Below are 15140 nucleotides of genomic sequence, written 5' to 3'. Positions count from 1 at the left end.
AAGGTCTCCTCCAGTTCTATCATTCTGTGATTCTATATGTAGTTTGGGGAGGCGGTGGGGGGTAGCTGGGGCTTGGGAAAGGAAGTTCCTGTACTCCTGCTGTCTGTTATAACATCTTGGCCTGGAGAGATGTACAGTTTGTCTGTCTACAAAAGCAACGTAGAAGCTCTTATCGGGCTCGGCTCGGTGTGACAGGAGCTCCGCATCCATGTGTGTGCAGCCTTGTTAGACTCTGAAAAATGGGATAGTAACTTGTACACTTAAAACAATACTAGTGCAGGTTATTTCTAGAAGTAACTAATGACCACTCCCACACCAAGGTCACCTGCAGGGGTTGAAACTGCAACTTTCCGCAAAGCTCGGCACTAGCTGAGCTAAGGGAGTAGCTCCATTAGTTGGGCACAGTAGGAGGCTGTTATCCTCTAGTGGGCTCACCAGTAGCAGGGGAAAGCAACGCACAGTCGGTGAATGCACTGTACAGGCATGTAAGTGAGCTAGTTCTCATCTTGTTGCAAAACACCGCAGCCTGGATGCTTGTGTTTTGTTTTTGAAAGGCAAGGCCAAGATTTCCAACAGCCCATCAACACAGGTGGGCCTTGCCTGCACTGCAGGTAAGAAGGCCAAAAGAAGCCGGCTTACCGGACTCTAGGGCCTATTCCCACCGATGTAAGTGTCCTGCTACACGGACACAACAACTCACCTCCATGAGAGGCTTATGTCCGTGTAGGGAGGGTGACGCAGTGTCAGTGTAAACGCCGGGTGACGTACAGCGGCTGTTGGCTGTCTTGTCGATTTCACCGCTCCCTGGTGGAGCCATGAAATTGACGATCAGGCTGGGCAGCTTGAGCCCAGGTGCCCACAGCTGCCCATTCCCACCCGAGCTGCTGCCCAGAGGCTCTCTGTGCCCTGGCTCTCAGCTCCCCATGCTGCCCCTCTTCCGTCAGCAGAAGCACTCTTGGGGAGCCACCAACAGAAGGAGGGTGGTGTGGACTGCAGAGGCAATAAGTCGACCTATGTCAGGGCTGCCATGTAGGCTCATAGGACGCAGCCAGACCTCCGGGGGAGACCTCTGTTTGGAGGTTGAGCAGGGGCACAGGAAGGATTCATGCCAATTACAGAAATTGCTTCAGTCCCGTGGTCCCGGCACTTTTCTAGCTAATGCATCAGAAATCTGAGAAACACGCAACGTGATTTACACTCATTGGCTCCTGGAAGGGCTCTTCCCTCAGTAGGTTCAGAGGATACACGTCAGCAACGCTCACCTGGATCACCTTACCCTTTACAAATCTTTTTTATTTTGTGAGCTGGTGCAATGTCTCAGTGTAATTGCAGGTAAGGGGAGTTGTTTCCTGCAAAGAAGAAGGAAGGAGTATCTCAACACCTGTGCAATGCATTGTATAAGACTAGCAAAGTACCGCTGTGAGGACGGTGACACGGTGACTAAGCCTTACGTTGTGCACCAGGTGTGGTCTTGCAATCTAGTAGCAGCAGGCACTACAGAAATCAAGTACAAAAGATACATTATGAGCCTCTTTTTCTCAGTGCACCAGACACGCTGCAGTGATGTAAGTGACTTCTATCAGACCAAAACTCAACTCCACTACATCCTCTAGAGTCACGTCCTACTTGAGTTTTCTCCCGGCACTTTTGCCTTCCCAGAAATTCACATATGTACAGGGCTGAGTTTGAGACTGGATCTTCCATATGTGAACAAACGGCGCCTTCCCCAAGTGACAGGCAAGCTTGTCCTACAGAGATCAAAACATGCATTAGTTTCCCTATTGCAAATATCCAAAGATCAGCTGGCTTCTGCAATAGGGAAATGGCCGTGTCAGAGGAGTGTTCCCACCTGTGAGTGCCCGTATGAAAACATGAATGTAGAGAAGGCCCTGAGAAGGAAACTACCAGCTGACACTTGGGACAAACGTCAGCTCAGCAACAGGCTTAACGAGCTCAGAACAGATGCTGCACGTTAGAGATCAGGATCCTTTGCGAAACTTGCCACCCGCACAACCAAGCCATCGTGTCTCAGACGATGCTTTTTCAAATATCCTGTCAATTTCAGCTGGATCATTTTCTAGCCATCTTGCTGCAGTTTGACTTCTTTGCCGAACAGCCCATCAACACATTTTTTTTGTGCAGTGCACTCTTTGTTGGCACATCTCAGTAAAGATGCGTTCTCTATACTTTACCAACTGAGGAGAGGCAGCAAGCATGGTAGATGGCCAGGCACTTCTGAATTCTAATCCTGAATCTGCCATCACAGAACCTCGAGCAAATCTCTCCAAGCCACCTCTTTCTACCTCGGTTTCCCCATTTGCATGTCACTCACAGGGCTCCAGTGAAGATCACCTTGTTCATGTCTGCCCCGTGCTCTGAAGATATAAAGTGCTAATATAATTATGGCCACCAAAAGCCAACTTTGCTATAGATTTCACTCACTTCATCACCTCTTGCGGCTGTTTGTCTGCTGAAAAGGAGGTGTCACTTGTACCTGTGGTCACATCGGTAAGCTGAGCACTTGGGCAGCTGCCCAGAACAGATTCAGGTGCCACCCAGCTGATTGACAGCCCACATCTGCCCACCTGTGTTTTACTTGTTCCCATAATATAGAACTAGGAGCCACCAAATGAAACTAATGGGTAGCAGGTTTAAAATAAATAAAAGGAAGTTCTTCACACAGTGCATTGTCAATCTGTGGAACTCCTTGCCTGAGGAGGTTGTGAAGGCTAGGACTATAACAGGGTTTTAAAAGAGAACTAGATAAATTCATGGAGGTTAAGTCCATAAATGGCTAGTATCCAGGATGGGTAAGGAATGGTGTCCCTAGCCTCTGTTTGTAAAAGGGTGGAGATGGATGGCAGGAGAGAGATGGCTTGATCATTACCTGTTCGATTCACTCCCTCTGGGACACCTGGCATTGGCCACTGTTGGCAGACAGGGTACTGGGTTGGATGGACCTTTGGTCTGACCCAGTATGGCTGTTCTTATATTCTTATGGTGCACGTCTACACTTGTCTCAGTGCACGTGACAAAATTTATTCGGCACATGGCTGGAAAAAGAGGGAACACTGGTCACATGGAATATTCTTGAACTCAAGAGGTGAGACCTCAGCCAAAGGGTCCTCCCTGGAGCTGTAAGGAAAGCGAACTGGGGTTGGAGAAAGCTGCTGGACTGACAGCCCTTGGGGGTGGACGTGTCTTTCAGGCCTGATCCAAATTCATTGAAATTGACAGAAACATTCTCTCCAGAAGCCTTTTATCCAAAGAATTGGCACAGCACCTGAACGTCAACTTCCCTTTCACTCCTCCACCACCGACACCCCTCAGGCCTGACGAGTGCCTGATTTCGGCGTGTGGGGAGAAGGGGATGTATTTAGGCCGGCTTTGGCAAACCTGGATTGGAAGGCAGAGGTCTTAAGTCAAGAGCCGAAGGGGCAATTCATGGGGTCTTCTCTAAGCGGCTTGCCTTAGGTATGGGCCTGCCTGCACGAGGTAGGAATAAGAGATCCTCCGGAAAAGGGCTTTATTCCGGAGGATCGGGCCAGTCTAGACACTCTTTTCCGGCTTTTCTACAAGCCGGAAAAAAGCGGTGGACATCTTTATTTAAATCCCGCGGGGGATATTTAAATCCCCCGCGGATTTCCCTATTACGATGTTGAAAATTACCATGCCCCTTTCGGAAAAGGGGCCAGTGTAGACACAGCCATACAGAACTGTGGTCCCAATAAGTGTGTTTAAACTCATGGCAAAAGTTGACTTTTTAAGGGTGACCACCTTAGCCGTACCTATGAAACATAGCACTTTACATAGTCGGAGCACGGCACAAACATTTACCAGTTAATCCGCACAACACTGAGGCAGACATGTTTTATTGTCCCCACTAGCAGACAAAGGTTAGGTGAATTGCCCAAGGCTACACAGCAAGTCAGTAGCCGTGCTAGGAGTAGCACTGAGGAATGCCCAGTCTTGTGATCATTCCTCTCGACCACGTGGGTCTTTAAAAAATAGAAGGAGCGGAGTATTTTGCCCAGCAGAAATTCACTGAGCAAATGCAGCACAGAGCTGAACCGAGTTTTGTCCAAAGTGCCAGCGTCTGACGCGATAGGTTACGTAGTGGGGACGGGCCACAAAAGGGCCACGAGAGGCCGAGAAAATGGATGTGGGGCCGAGGGCCACTTACATGGTAATGTTTCTGCACGATTCTTTTGGATCATTATGCAGAGCTGTAGCACCAGTTGGGGCGCGCTCTCCAGGAAAGTCTCCAAGAGGCGCAGCATGTTGACGTCTGCATACTCGTACATCATAGCCCAGTAGAAGCGCCGCTGGTGTTCCTTGCGCCGCTGGCTCTGGATCCCCAGGTACATGGTTCGGATATACCTGTAGCACAGGGAAGGAACAGAGCCGGCCGTGAGTCATTGGCAATGGCCATGCAGAAGGTCAAACAGCAAGCAACGGCTCAGAGCAGGAGGGAGAGCTCGCTGTGCTTCTATGCCAGGGGTGGGGAAAATCAGGCCGGAGGGCTGGATCCAGCCCTCCCAGCATTTCTCTCTGCCTCGCCCTGCTGAGCAGCAGAGGTGCAGACTTACAGCTGGCAGCCTGTGTTCAGCTGCTCCTCCCTCCACCCGGCTCTGCCCTGCAGCCCAGCTGCTCCCAGGATTCTCCTGCGGAGCGGGAGGATGGTGGAGAAGGGGAGGGCTGACGTCAGGGTGTCGCCCTGTGCCCCATCTCTGCAGAGCAGGGGTCGGGGAGAGGCAGACACACAGTGGAGCTGCTCCAGTCTGAAGCACGGATGGCGAGTGACTCAGAGAAGTGCTGTCGGAGGAGGCAGTGCCCTGTGTCTAAGATTTCATCACACACACACACACACACACACACACCCATCTCTGCAAAGGTGGGAAGACACACACACACACACACACACACACACACACCCATCTCTGCAAAGGTGGGAAGAGGAGAGAGCAGGACAGCTTTCCCTGTCTTAGCCCTGGTCTACACCAGGGAGTTATTTCGAAATAACCCCCCTTATTTCGAAATAAGAAGTGGACCAAGCCCGTTATTTTGAGATAACAGGCTACTTATTTCAAAATCCACAACCTCCCTGGGCAACTTATTCCAGTGTTTCACCACCCTGACAGTTAGGAACTTTCTCCTAATGTCCAACCTAAACCTCCCTTGCTGCAGTTTAAGCCCATCGCTTCTTGTTCTATCCTCAGAGGCCAAGGAGAACAATTTTTCTCCCTCCTCCTTGTGACACCTTTTTAGATACCTGAAAACCGCTATCATGTCCCCCCTCAGTCTTCTCCTTTCCAAACTAAACAAGCCCAATTCCTTCAGTCTTCCCTCATAGCTCATGTTCTCTAGACCTTTCCTCATTCTTGTTGCTCTTCTCTGGACCCTCTCCAATTTCTCCACATCTTTCTTGAAATGCGGTGCCCAGAACTGGACACAATACTCCAGCTGAGGCCTAATCAGTGCAGAGTAGAGCGGAAGAACAATGTCTCGTGTCTTGCTCACAACACACCTGTTAATGTATCCCAGAATCACGTTTGCTTTTTGTGCAACAGCATCACACTGCTGACTCATATTCAGCTTGTGGTCCACTAGAACCCCTAGATCCCTTGTGGTCCACTATGTCCTCAAAGTCCCCATCTGTCTACATACAGATCAGTTTGGTTCTGCTCAGCAAGCACCCAAGGGGTCAGAAGGGGTCAGAGCCTGAGTCCGGCTGTGACTTGGCCGCGAACACAGTCATTCTGCAGCGGCAACTCCAGCCACAGCCCAAAATCATAAGGTCTGTGTCGCATGCTATGGCGGAGACACCCTGGTCCAGGAACTGTAAGCCCAGGGTTCCAGTGCAGTGCGGCCGCTCATGCGCAGGGCTGGAAATGCGGAGACCACAAGACCTAGGATTACCACGCAGTGCAGGCATTCCCCCAAGAGACCAGGACGGGCACAGAGGGGCAGCGAGTCCTGTAACTCTGAGATGTCTGCCTTTTGCGACCCCATCTTTGACAGTTAACCACCATGGAAAGCAGGGGTGCAGAACCTGCGGCCCCTGGCTTGTCTAGATCCAGCTCCTGAGCCTCAGGGCTCTCCCCCCCAACATTGGGAAGTATGACAGCCCCGCACCACTGTTCTCTTGCAGGACTGGAGCACACAAAATGTACTTGTCTGGGTCCCCAAAGGGCTTTTTTTTGCTTCTCGCTTGTGTGGGCCCCCGACTAATTTTTCTGTGGGTCAGCGGCCCCCGACCCAAAAGAGGTTCCCCGCACCTGGTATAAAGCCCACAAAACAGATATTAGACAGGATCACAAAGAAAAAACAGTTTCTTGCCAGTTCAACCAGAAAGGACATTGTCTCAACGACTTAATTACCTGCATCCTGCTTCAAAAGTCTTTTAAGACTTCACTTGAAAGAGAATCCTCTGAACTGTTATTCATGCTAAAATTCTTTACGCGGGGGTCTTAACAAAGACTCCAGTTATCTTACCTATTACAAAGATAGCTTCCCCAATTATCACCTCTAATATCATTAGCTCACAGACATTTACCTTCCCCCCGCCCCCCGCATCTGCCTTCTGTTCTGAAATTTGATTTGTCCTTTTCATATGTGTTCATTTTTTTTAATTGTATCCTTTGGTATATCTGGTTGTGACTATTTTCTTCCACTATTTGATCGGAGGAAGTGGGTCTGGCCCACGAAAGCTCATCACCTAATAAACCATCTTGTTAGTCTTTAAAGTGCTCCATAGTCCTGTATTTTGATTCAACCCAACCAGTCATTGCATGAAGACGCCAGGAAACAGCAAATGACCCAGAACTGCCAACAGAGGGGGCTCTGCCTTTACAGAACAGGCCTCAGGCTGACGGCATCTGTGGATCGCAGCTGCTTCTGTGCTCAGAGGACAGCCTTCATCCCGCTGCCACCGCTGGCTTCTCAGCCCTTTCCAAACGCCACCCGCCATGCGCCCAGCCCTCTCGGTTTTATCACGAGTGGTGTCATCGCTGGTGCGGTTCCTAGCGATCTCAGCTCCTGGAGTCAGGGGATTCGGGGAGCCTCTCAGCTTACGGTGGTGGTTTTTTAACATTTGTAGCTCTCAAGGGGGCAAGGAAAAGTGTGTAAGCCCCAGCCCCAGCGCCGCAGCGAGCAGAAGGCAAACAAAAAGGACTCCAAATGGATTGTTGTGTCAAACATCGTGATTTTTTGGCAAGGTTCGGAGTTTTCAACACTTCAGAGGTTTCCACAGACCCTTCCCTATAAGCACCACACTGGATCCCACAAGAATCCACAGGGGCAACGAAATCCCAAAGGTGAGGTCAATATTTCTCTTTGATTTCTAGTTACATTCAGTTTAAAAGAGCCCTCTTATAAATACCCATTGCCATAAAGGTACAACCCACTCAAAAAGCCCATGGAATAATATAATACCACCCTGCTCTTTTCACTCACAGATCTCAAAGCGCGTTACAAAGGATGTCAGGGTCATCCCCCCCATTTCACAGGTGGGGAAACTGAGGCACCAAGGAATGACGGGACTTGGACAAAGTCACGTGTTTCCTCCTCCTTCGCCGTCCCTCCCTCCCCAAACTCATCGTGTGCCTCTGTGGGTGGAATGGGGAAAAGCAGAGCTCCATCCAGCTGCCATTACTGAGAGGAGAGGAGGGACGGAGGTGCCTCCTGCTTCGTCTCCTGCCTGCCTCCGCCTCAGCCCCAGCACCGCCACTGGATAACGCATTGGCAATGCCCCTTCACACTCCCTCCCTCCCTAAGCGCATCTCCCCAAGCATGGAGGAGGAAAAGGGGGACGATGGAGGCACTTCCTGCTCCGTCTCCTCCTGCCCCCACCGGGGCTGCCGGAGCTAAGCTGCCACGAACAGCCGACTTGAGCTCTGGCAACTGCCACGGCCTGGCAGCCAGCAGTTCGCAGACCGGTATCGGTCCACAGATCAGCGGTTGGGAACTGCTGGTCTAGACCATCCCCGACAGGTGTCTGTCTAACCTGCTCTTAAATATCTCCAGTGATGGAGATTCCACAACGTCCCTAGGTAATTTATTCCAGTGTTTCATCACCCTGACAGGCAGAAAGTTTTTCCTAATGTAACATAACATAAACATAACATAAGAACGGCCGTACTGGGTCAGACCAAAGGTCCATCTAGCCCAGTATCCTGTCTGCCGACAGTGGCCAGCACCAGGGGCCCCAGAGAGGGTGGACCGAAGACAATGATCAAGCGATTTGTCTCCTGCCATCCATCTCCAGCCTCTGACAAACAGAGGCCAAGGACACCATTTTACCCCCTGGCTAATAGCCTTTTATGGACCCAACCTCCATGAAATTATCTAGCTTCTCTTTAAACTCTATTATAGAATCATAGAATAATAGGACTGGAAGGGACCTCGAGAGGTCATCGAGTCCAGCCCCCCGCCCTCAAGGCAGGATCAAGCTCCGTCTACACCATCCCTGACAGATGTCTATCTAACCTGTTCTTAAATATCTCCAGAGAGGGAGATTCCACCACCTCCCTTGGCAATTTATTCCAGTATTTGACCACCCTGACAGTTAGGAATTTTTTCCTAATGTCCAATCTAAACCTCCCCTGCTGCACTTTAAGCCCATTACTCCTTGTCCTGTCCTCAGAACCAAGAGGAACTAGCCTTCACAGTCCTAGCCTTCACAGCCTCCTCTGGCAAGGAGTTCCACAGGTTGACTACACGCTGTCAACCTTGTTGCAATTTCAGCCCATTGCAATTTCAGCCCATTGAAATTGCAATTTCAGCCCATTGCATCTTGTCCTGTCCTCAGAGGTGAGGGTGAATAATTTTTCTCGAACCTCCTTGTGACACCCTTTTAGGAACTTGAAAGCTGCTCTCATGTCCCCTCTCAGTCTTCTCTTTCCCAAACTAAACAAGCCCAGTTCTTTCAGTCTTCCCTCATAGGTCATGCTCTCTAAATCCTTCACTATTTGTATTGCTCTTTTCTGGACTTTCTCCAATTTGTTTACATCTTCCCTGAAATGTGGTGTCCAGAACTGGACACAGTACTCCAACCGAGGCCTAATCCGTGCAGAGTAGAGCAGAAGAATGACTTTGTGTGTCTTGGCTGAAAACACTTCTCCTAATACATCCCAGAAGGATGTTCACTTTTTTTGCAGCAGTGTTACACTGTTGACTCACATTTCGCGTGTGGTCCACTATGACCCCCAGATACCTTTCTGCAGGGTTCCTTCCTAGGCAAGTACGTCCCATTTTGTATGTGCATAACTGATGGCTTTTTCCTAAGCAGAGTACTTGTCCTTGTTGCATTTCATCCTGTTTACTGCAGGCTGTTTCTCCACTTTGTCCAGATCATTTGGAATTCTGACCCTAACCTCCAAAGCACCCGCAGCCCCTCCCAGCTTGATAGAATTGGCAAATTTTATAAATGTTCTCTCCTCACAGTATCAAAATCACTGATGAAGACACTGAACAGAACTAGACCCAGAACTTCCTGCCTATCCACAAGGCTTGCTACCCTGTCAAAGAAAGCTATCAGAGTGATTTGACAGGATTTGTTCTTGACAAATCCATGATGACTGTTACTTATCACCTTATTATCTTCTAGATGTTTGCAAATTGATTGCTTAATTATTTGCTGCATTATCTTTCCATAGTATTAGAGCTGGCTGCAAAACAGAGTAGATTTAGTGAAAAATACACAAACCAGCAACAAAAAAATCGTTTATGAAAAAAACTGAATTTTTCAGGGGTTTTTTTTGGATGGGGAAGAAAAAAGGTGATTTCCCCCTTTTTTCACATCTCCCTTTCAGTGGTAAGATAGAAGGAGGGAGTAAGGAAAGCAGGGAGAAGAATAGAGAGAAAAAAAGAAAACTCATAACCCCAAACATTTTGGATTTTCCAGTTTTACTAGTAGAAAAATCAGATTCCATTTTTAAGTTTTTCTTAAAAAAAACCCCACTATTTTGCATCAAAAATAAGTTTGAGTAGCTCTAAATAATACTCCTCACTTTGGGGGCTTTTTTTTCTTGAAAGTACTTTGCAAGCATTGAGCAATTCAGCTGAGCGAATATGAGCTAGCGAAACAGTCTTCCCATTTCACAGCAGGAGAAATAAGGTCCCAGAGAGGAAGTGAATCACTTTGGCTTCCGTGTTACCTGTTTGGGCATCTCATGCTGCTCGTTCCCACATACTTCCGGGAATGTTTCTGATCAATTATTTTAAAACTGCTTTCCGGGACTTTGGTTTTACTTCCATAAATACATTTCTGTCCCTGCCTCTGATTGTCTGAAGCAAGGAATGAGCGACAGGGGATGAGGATTCCCTGTTATGTTCACTTCCTCTGGGCACCTGGCATTGGCCACTGTCAGCAGACAGGACACTGGGCCAGATGGACCTTTGGTCTGGCCTGGCCGTTCTTATGTTATATTTGACCAACCGGTTCTTTGTACCCCAAACCTCTACCTTTTGCACCGACACTGGCTGATTATTGTATTGCTCAAAATCATGGTGCCTAATGATACACCGGGCGGCTGACAGACTTCACCAGGCCCCGTGCAATTTGTGGGACAGTGCGGGGCTTGGTTCTGGGCCCCCTCAGCCAGCTCTTCAGTGCTGCTTGGTGTGTACCATCCACGACTCTGGCTAAAGGGCTCTGGGCTCCAACTGCTGCTATTTCCGGACTCCGGCCTGGGAAAGTCTGCCTTCTTTTCCCACCCTACCCAGCCCCCATCAACAGGCCTGTAACTATATCAGTTAGGGATATAAAATACAGGACTATGTAGCACTTTAAAGACTAACAAGATGGTTTATTAGGTGATGAGCTTTCGTGGGCCAGACCCACTTCCTCAGATGAAATAGTGGAAGAAAATAGTCACAACCATATATACCAAAGGATACAATTAAAAAAAATGAACACATATGAAAAGGACAAATCAAATTTCAGAATTTTTTACCAGCATGGCTATACCGGTAAACAGATGCAGTTATACTGGTATAAAAGTACTCTTTACAAGTACAGCTAATTCTCTGTCTTGAGTGGGAACTGAACACTATCAATGTGCTTATCCTAATATAGCCACATCTACGTATGTTTTTGGGAGGGGGCGTTTCCGGCTTTAACTTGGCCCATATAGTTAAATAAGCCCAAGGAAAAGAAATAAATATTTTCACCCCCGGTGTGTTATTGGCCTAGATTTTCCAAACCAGGACCCTAAAGTTAGACTCCTCGATCTATATTTAAGCACCAAAGAAAATGTCCTAATTTTCAAAAGCGCAGAACAGCACGAAGCTACAGTTGACTTCAGCGGGAGCTGAGGCGTGTGCTGCACATTTGAATGCCACGCTGTTTAGTTCAGAGCCTAATTATGCATTCAGGCACCTAACTGGAGTCTCCTATTTTTGAAAATCTTGGCAAAAATTTTAAATATAGGTCCTGCCAGGATATTGTGCCATGTAACTAATTTGGGGCAGGGCTTAGAGACAACTTTCTTGAAACACAAACGGGGCTGATGGTTCGCTTTGCTCTGGCAGACGTCCCAGAGTTCCTCTTGGCACAATTACCATCATCATCATTTACTACTTAAACGGCAGTCGCACCCAAAATGAGCTGGGCAAATTCACTACATTCCTGCTTCCAAAAAGCAAAAGAGTCAGAGGCCTGAAAACAAGTTAGGCAAACAGCATTAGACTGGTATTTCCAGCCAGCTCCATAGAGTAGAGCGGGCTTTCATTTCTCAACCTGCCTGCTACATACTCTCCTAACTAGACAGGGTCAGGTGTCAGATGGGAGACCAAGCAGGTCCAAATTCTGGTCTCCCTACTTGTGTGACCTACACAGCATACATTTTATTCTGTTTATACCAGTGTCAATCCGGAGTGACTCCCGTTGGCCACAGAGGAGTTATTCTGATTTATTCCAGTGTAATTTACAGAGAAGATCGGGCCTCACGGATCTACTTGTGTGGGAAATGTGAGCAGTATTTGGCTCCCACTGAAAAGGAAAACCAGGTGTGGTAGAAAATGATGCATGAGGCATCGCCTGCAAGTGAGAAGGTGACTTAGGTCTCCACTACCGATGGATCAATACCATAATGATTGATACACTGGGTCAATTCAGAGGCCAAGGAGAACAATTTTTCTCCCTCCTCCTTGTAAATACCCTTTTAGATACCTGAAAGCTGCTATCCTGTGCCCTCTCAGTCTTCTTTTTTTCCAAACTAAACAAAACCAATTCTTTCAGTCTTTCCTCATAGTTCATGTCTTCTAAACCTTTCGTCACTCTTCTCTGGACCCTCTCCATTATCTCCACATCTTCCTTGAAAGGTGTGTCTGTCTTTATCCATCTGTTGGATCTTGTCTTATGCAACCACCACCAGATGAATTTGAACCTGTGACCTCTGGAGCAAAGAATAGGAACCTCTACCCTCTGAGCTAAAAGCCAGCTGGCTCCTAGCCCGTGCTGTAGAGGTCTCTTGATCTTAACTGTTGCTGTGGTCTAGGTGCCACTGCATGGTAGCCACACTAGGTCTGTGGGTTACACTTAGGCTGTGTCTACACTGGCACCCTTTTCCGTAAAAGGGATGCTAATGAGACACTTCGGAATTGCAAATCCGTGTGGGATTTAAATATCCCCCGCGGCATTTGCATGAACATGGCTGCTGCTTTTTTCCGGCTCAGGGTTTTGCCGGAGAAAAGCGCCAGTCTAGGCGTGATCTTGCGAAAAATAAGCCCTTTTCTGGAAGATCCCTTATTCCTACTTTCAAGTAGGAATAAGGGATCTTCCGGAAAAGGGTTTATTTTCCGGAAAATCGCATCTAGACTGGTGCTTTTCTCTGGCATAACCCCGAGCCGGAAAAAAGCAGCAGCCATGTAAATGCAAATGCCGCGGGGGATATAGAAATCCCCCGCGGATTTGCAATTCCGAAGTGTCTCATTAGCATCCCTTTTACGGAAAAGGGTGCCAGTGTAGACACAGCCTTAGACTCTGAGCTCTCTGGGGTAGGGACTGTCTTTTTGGTCTAACCTTTGGTCTGAGAGCGTTGTCATTGGTGGGCAGGTTTGAGACTGGGTGCCCGGAGCTTACTGCATGAGCCTCTGCTGCCCAAATTAAAAGCCACCAGTCTGTTAGCGAAGGCAGCAGCAAATTCATTCACCTCTACGTAGGGAACAGAGCACCACGCCCAGCAGCTGGGGTCCTAGTCTACGGCTGGGGACTTCTAGGCGCTACAGGCCTGCAATTGCCCTGCCGCCTGGTGATTCAAAAGGCCCAGGGCTCCTAGCTGCTACCACTGTGTGGCTACCGTGGCAGGCGGACCCCCAGGGCCTTTAAATGGCTGCCATAGCACCGCATTGAGGGCTGGGGCAGGCGGCACTGAAGGCTGGCTGCCCCTAGCCCGGCCCCTTTCCACCCAAGGCTCCGCCCTTTCCAGGACGCAGATCTGGCCCTCCCCACTTGCTCAGGGACCTGCAATGGCCGGCAGCCCCCGGCAATACAAACAAACAAACAACAACAATTCTCATAAAAGCAAGCCATATTTGGAATGCATGTGAAAACAGCAAAGGGGCAGAAGTCTCGCAAGAATGACGTTGAGATCACTGCCGACAACAGGTACCAGGACTTCCTGGAGAGAGCCCTTGCCTTCGAACGCCATGCTCTTCCGTAGCAGCTGTAACTGCACATCCGCCGCATAGGGACCCTGTTTACTGATCTGTGGGCGAGGCAGGCAATCAGGGGCCTGATTGTTAGCATTCATATTATTATTTGTTAAATAAATGAATCACCAATGTCTATTTCTGGGTTTGATCGCAGGAGGGGGTGTGGGGTGGAGGATGTATTATTTCACTGCTCGTTAATTTCCATGACATCTCCTCAGCAGATCCCGCTGCTTATGCTCGGGAAGTTTGATTATCCCTGGCTGCAAATAGAAGGCTGAGGTACTTTGTCTTTCTCTTGAGCGCTGCAGATGGAAAGACTTTTCCTCGGCATCGTACAGACGGGATCAAAACAGAGGTGCCCAAATCCAGCGTTTCCCTTCTACTGGCCTCTAATAAGTTATTGGGCGAAATGCTCAACTGGTAAGAGCTACAACTATTTACATCCACTTAGAATGTGGTGCACAGTTTTCATTGTAATAAATAATAAATAATAATAATAATAATAATAAAAAGGCTAGAGACATGGCATCAGGGAAGCGAGATGGCAAATTAAACAATTACGCTAATTAAAAACAGAATCAACGCGGCAATTAATATCACTTGCCACGTGAACCTTGTGTACATGCTGACAGAGTTGTGAGCAATCCGTCATTAGGCTCAGAAAATGATTGTTGATTATTTTTATTACTGGCTTCTCATCCACTATAATCCCCAGGTCCTTTTCTGCTGAACTGCTGCTTAGCCACAGTAACTATGCTTGGGATTTTTCCATCCCAAGTGCAGAACTCTGCACTTGTCCTTGTTGAACCTCATCAGATTTCTTTTGGCCCAATCTTCCAATTTGTCTAGGTCACTCTGGACCCTATCCCTGCCCTCCAATGTATCTACACCTCCCCTCTGGCTAAGTGTCATCCGCAAACTTGCTGAGGGTGCAATCCATCCCCTCATCCAGATCATTAATAAAGATGTTGAACAAAACCGGCCTTAGAACCGATCCTTGGGGCACTCTGCTTGAAACCGACTGCCAACCAGACATTGAGCCATTGATCACTACCCGTTGGGCCCAACAATCTAGCCAGTTTTCTATCCACCTTACAGTCCATTTATCCAATCTATACTTTCTTAAGTTGCTGGCAAGAATATTGTGGGAGACCGTATCAAAAGCCTTGCTAAAGTCAAGGTATATCACATCCACCACCTTCCCCACGTCCACAGAGCCAGTTACCTCCTCATAGAAGCTAATCAGGTTGGTTAGGCACGACTTGTCCAGGGGCCCGTGGTGGTTGTCAGCCCCGCTGGAGGTCTATACTATCCTCTATACATTTACGCTTCTATGGACCTCTTGTATTGCTGCCATGTCCAAACTAAAGGAGGACAACACAAGAATGTTAGGGGGAAAGCAACTGCCGTGGAGAACTTTCTCTTTTATTTGGATCCAGCTTCCATTACCGTCATCACTGCGGCCACAATTTTCAAAAACAACA

At 48.3% G+C, this 15140-nt stretch overlaps 1 protein-coding gene across 1 annotated transcript in view; it reads right to left on the bottom strand.

The window, feature by feature from the left end:
* XKR6 (XK related 6) overlaps nucleotides 1-15140 on the bottom strand; it is a 271546-nt gene that overhangs the window by 35143 nt on the left and 221263 nt on the right. Inside the window, exon 2 of the mRNA XM_025185363.3 lies at nucleotides 4184-4380. Within this exon, the coding sequence (XP_025041148.3) occupies nucleotides 4184-4380 (197 nt within the window). The remainder of the gene's footprint in view (nucleotides 1-4183; nucleotides 4381-15140) is intronic.

This window comes from Pelodiscus sinensis, chromosome 3, assembly GCF_052426305.1.
Source record: "Pelodiscus sinensis isolate ZL-2025 chromosome 3, ASM5242630v1, whole genome shotgun sequence".
In the NCBI taxonomy this organism is placed as follows: domain Eukaryota; kingdom Metazoa; phylum Chordata; order Testudines; family Trionychidae; genus Pelodiscus; species Pelodiscus sinensis.
This window is presented reverse-complemented; position numbering and strand designations above follow the sequence as displayed.